This window comes from Ipomoea nil, unplaced genomic scaffold, assembly GCF_001879475.1.
Source record: "Ipomoea nil cultivar Tokyo-kokei standard unplaced genomic scaffold, Asagao_1.1 scaffold2805, whole genome shotgun sequence".
Lineage (NCBI taxonomy): Eukaryota > Viridiplantae > Streptophyta > Magnoliopsida > Solanales > Convolvulaceae > Ipomoea > Ipomoea nil.
Window position 1 is genome coordinate 3,490,958 of NW_017619233.1, and position 4,048 is coordinate 3,495,005.

Below are 4,048 nucleotides of genomic sequence, written 5' to 3' on the forward strand. Positions count from 1 at the left end.
TATATATATATATATATATATATATATATATATATATATATATATATACACATCATAAAAAGGACCCTTGGGAATATGCTTGCATAGTTGCATTGAGGAATAAACCGTGGAAAACAAAACCAAAAAAAAAAAAAAAAAAAAAAAAAAAAAAAAAAAAAAAGTGCTCAGACCTTGCATCAATGAGGCACATCCCGCAATTTACCTCCTCTCACAGAATCCAAGGGCATTGGCGTGAAGGTCTCTTAGGTTTGGGGTTCAAAGGCAAACATTGTTTTATCACGAGGAAAATGTACAAGAACATCCTCGGCTTCCACCAGTGCATGCATAAAGTGCAACGCAAGCCATGCGCCAACACGATACCTGTAATCAAAGAGTCGATGAGTTGAGAGGGTAAGTTACCTCTCACTTATTCTCTCCCAAGACAATCCGAATCACGCTATTACTTGCATGCAAACCAGAAATTTTGACTTTGCCACGGGCAGCAGAGTACCTCTGGCCTTAACGGCCTTGCCAAATGTGAGCAGTTTGAAGAACAAACATGAATAAATACTAAGCCCAAACTACACGTGGATACTCCAACCACCACATGAAACCTGCTTCTTCATGCAGTTTTGTTCATATAAAGCAACAATCAAAGCCCAGCTATAATGGTAATAATTCCTTCCTTAGCATTGTAGAGGCAAGTAACTTATCTTTACAGATATGCCCACCATTTGTTCAGTCATGCTCCAGCTTTAGTTTGAGTACCAAGTGCCAATACCAAACTGTGATCATCCTTGAGAAAGGATAATAGCATTACAAATAAACATTATATCATTTACCCGTTACTGCTCCCTCCAAATGTGTATAACTTGTATCACTGTATCACCAATACCATGACTCCAGTTCTCCCCCTTCAAGTCCCTGGAAAACTTTAATAACCAGATATGCATCCCCACTTTACGTTCCACGACCAAAAAAGGCAATAATCCTCAATAATGCAAAGTTTTCTAGCCACATACGAAAAAATGGTAACTAGCCTGCTGGTGGAAAAATGCATGTTTTGGCAGGAATTCCTTGATACAACTGAAACAAAGATTCTCCAAACAGAATGTCTCTTCATACTCACAATTACTTAAGCAGCATCCACAGCTTATACAGCGAGGAACGCACAAAATACAAGCCCTGCACGACTGGTTCCCATGTTGCATTTTCTGGCAACTTTCGGAAGGGCAATCATAGACTAGTCTCAGCTCCTGGCACCTCGGGCATGTTTCAATGTCAATGGCCCGACCATCATCGAGCGGGAGATACAACTGGTCACCTCGGTAAAAATGCAGTTTACAGACAACAGTTGGTAGCTGGCTGTTAGTAACACCTAAAAGTATCTTCAACTCTTCAAATCCTTCATTTGTTATACCAAACACTCCACCAATTCTGAGACACTTGATTCCTAGATTACCCACACATTTAATGACCTTTAAGATAGACAGAAGACTGTCAAACCTGAGCTTTGTACATCCAGCAACACTAAGCTGCAGGAAAATGGACAGTAAAGTTATGATATTGCTTTCTTAAATAGAACTATATTATGAAACAAATACATAAAATGTAATTATGTAACTTGTGTCAAAGAGGGGGAAGCATAGCAATTTAAGATACCAAAAAAAAATGCAATGAGTGAAAAGAGAACGAAAAGGATTTCTGACCATAACTGTGGCTCTCCCAAATGGGAGGTTACAGGTTCGATTGTTCGAACCCCAGTGGGGGCATTGACTCTTTGTGCTTCAATAGGTTGAAAAAGTATGTACAGACAGATACTACATTGTAACAGAGTCAATAGTACTCAAAAAAAAAAAAAAAAAAAATTACAACATTAGAAATTATTCCACATCTACAGCAAGAATGGATGTTAAGCCACATATAATTTTTATTTCCCGACACAAGGTTGCTTGCTGCTCTCTGTCGTCACTATTCACATATACCCATATTCATATCACTATCTAGTAGCACATTGTCAATTCAGAGCTTAAGCCCATGACATAATTGCTGATGGATCGTGGGTGAGCATCGGGACACTGCACCAAGCCCAACCATCTGTTAACAAACTTATGAATTGAATATACCAAATATATGATGCCCAAACACAGATGTAGAAAGCATTAAAGTACCGAGCAAAACACAATACCCTAATTGATTTTCTTTCAACATCACAAGAATTCCAAAGAGAACCAGTTATAATTAATTCTCACATGACACTAGCAAACTTCAGGTTATAATTGCATCACAAGTAATTCATGGTTATTAAAACCTTTAACAATAGTGATAAGACTTGGAACTCTAATTGAGGATGCCATAATGATGCATAATTGAACATATAATCCACAAAGATTACAAGGAGCTAAAACATTAATCAAACAAAGCAGATTAACAATATAACTAACCTCTGCTAGCCTTTGATTCCTTTCAAGTACAAGCTTTAAACTATTCTCAGAGATCTTCGAGCACTCCACAAGACTCAAGGACTTGAGATTGCCTTGAGCCCTGTTTGTCAACTGCAAAAGAGCATCATCAGTTATCTTATCACTCAATGAGTGATCTATGTGGATACTTCTCCATAGAAGTGGGTCATTCTGCACGGCGTCACACAAAGATTTGCAAACCCTTTGAACAGAAAGCAGGTCCTTGACTCCTAGTTTACAAAGAGCCAAAAACAGAGCATCTGGTGGAGCAACAGCTCCCCCGAAATCACCTTCTGTGATCCCTTGATGCGCGCTGTTTGTTGCATCGTTATAAAAACAATACTTTTCATAATGGAAACCCATGAACTCCTCCCTTTTACCATCAAAAAGAAGATGGCTATTGAATAGTCCATTCCCGAAATCCATTGCACAAGCAGCAGAATTCTCATTCACCTTCTCACCACCCATCTTTTGATTATTATTATTCGCAATGGGGGTGTTCCATAGAAAATTGAATCCTGCAAATAATTGATTGTCCACTTCTCCAACCTCAATCTCATCAGCCTCAAATCCAAGGGTCTTTAACCCTCCATCTTTCTCAATACCTTCTATTAAACCTGTTATTGTGGTCCCAATATCCATATCAAAAGGATCCGGAGGCAACAAATCAGCTACATCATCATCAGAAACCCTCTCGTTTAGCTCCCATCTGTAACCTTGAGAATCCCCATTCTCACAATTGAAACCCCAGAACCTACCAAAGCCATCCAGTTTCTTATCTGGGCACTCCTCCACAATACGCCTATTCTCAAACTTGATCCCAGTGATCAAGCTCTCTCTTTGATTCATCATCGCCTTCGTGTCTCCGCTTTCCCCTCACAATCTAACCAAATCAAATCAACAACACGTACACCACCGCAAAATCCAATAACCCACACACCAAAACAACGAAACACCCCTAGTTTTATCCGTGGGAACCGAATCTCAACAGCATTCCACAAGAAAACCCTCGATTCTTGAATGCAAACTAAAAACACGCACCAAGAATTTCACGGAGATTCTTGCAAATCAATCACCAACAACAACAAGATGTTAGGAATACGCAAGAACTACCCCCCTCTAATCTAAATCAACAATCGTGGTAAAGAAAAATGATATGTAGCAGCAATTAAAGATAACAGAAACAGAAACAAGAAGGGAACCGTGGGATTAGCAGAGAGAAATGAAGCAGATAGGGGATAATCAAAGAAGATTTCGGATTCTAATAGAAAAGGGAGACTATGACGATTAAGAATCTAGTCCGAGAAACAACGGAACGTTTGACCAATTACACAATTACTACGTATATAAAAATGTGTGTATGTATACGACACATATACACAGCGTGCAAGTATCGATGTATGTATACCGTAGTTGGAGAAAACGGGATCGCTAATTCTGGTGGATGAGAGAGACGTAGAGCTGTCTTGTTGCGGAGCCTTCTTTCAATTTTACCCCATAATTAGGAAACTTATTATTTATATTTTCAATAATTAATTCCTTTTTTTTTTTAATTATTTAACAAACATTAAACCCCTCTCCCATTATAATTATAATTATAATTATAA

The 4,048-nt window shown here is 38.5% G+C and overlaps 1 protein-coding gene across 1 annotated transcript; it reads right to left on the bottom strand.

The window, feature by feature from the left end:
• Positions 1–917: 917 nt before the first annotated feature.
• Positions 918–3,776, bottom strand: LOC109158168 (F-box protein SKIP14-like). The gene is made up of 2 exons (XM_019306024.1): positions 2,424–3,776; positions 918–1,514 (listed from the first exon to the last, which is right to left on the bottom strand). Exons 1-2 carry the CDS (start codon positions 3,291–3,293, stop codon positions 990–992), a joined length of 1,395 nt encoding a protein of 464 aa, XP_019161569.1. The 5' UTR covers positions 3,294–3,776; the 3' UTR covers positions 918–989.
• Between the last annotated feature and the right edge of the window lie 272 nt (positions 3,777–4,048).

Bases quoted from the DNA above. Each gene is read 5' to 3' on its own strand.
- LOC109158168 (XM_019306024.1), bottom strand. From the start codon at position 3,293: ATGATGAATCAAAGAGAGAGCTTGATCACTGGGATCAAGTTTGAGAAT. The intron at 1,515-2,423 runs GTTAGTTATATT...ATTTTCCTGCAG, and splicing joins GGAATCAAAGGCTAGCAGAG to CTTAGTGTTGCTGGATGTAC.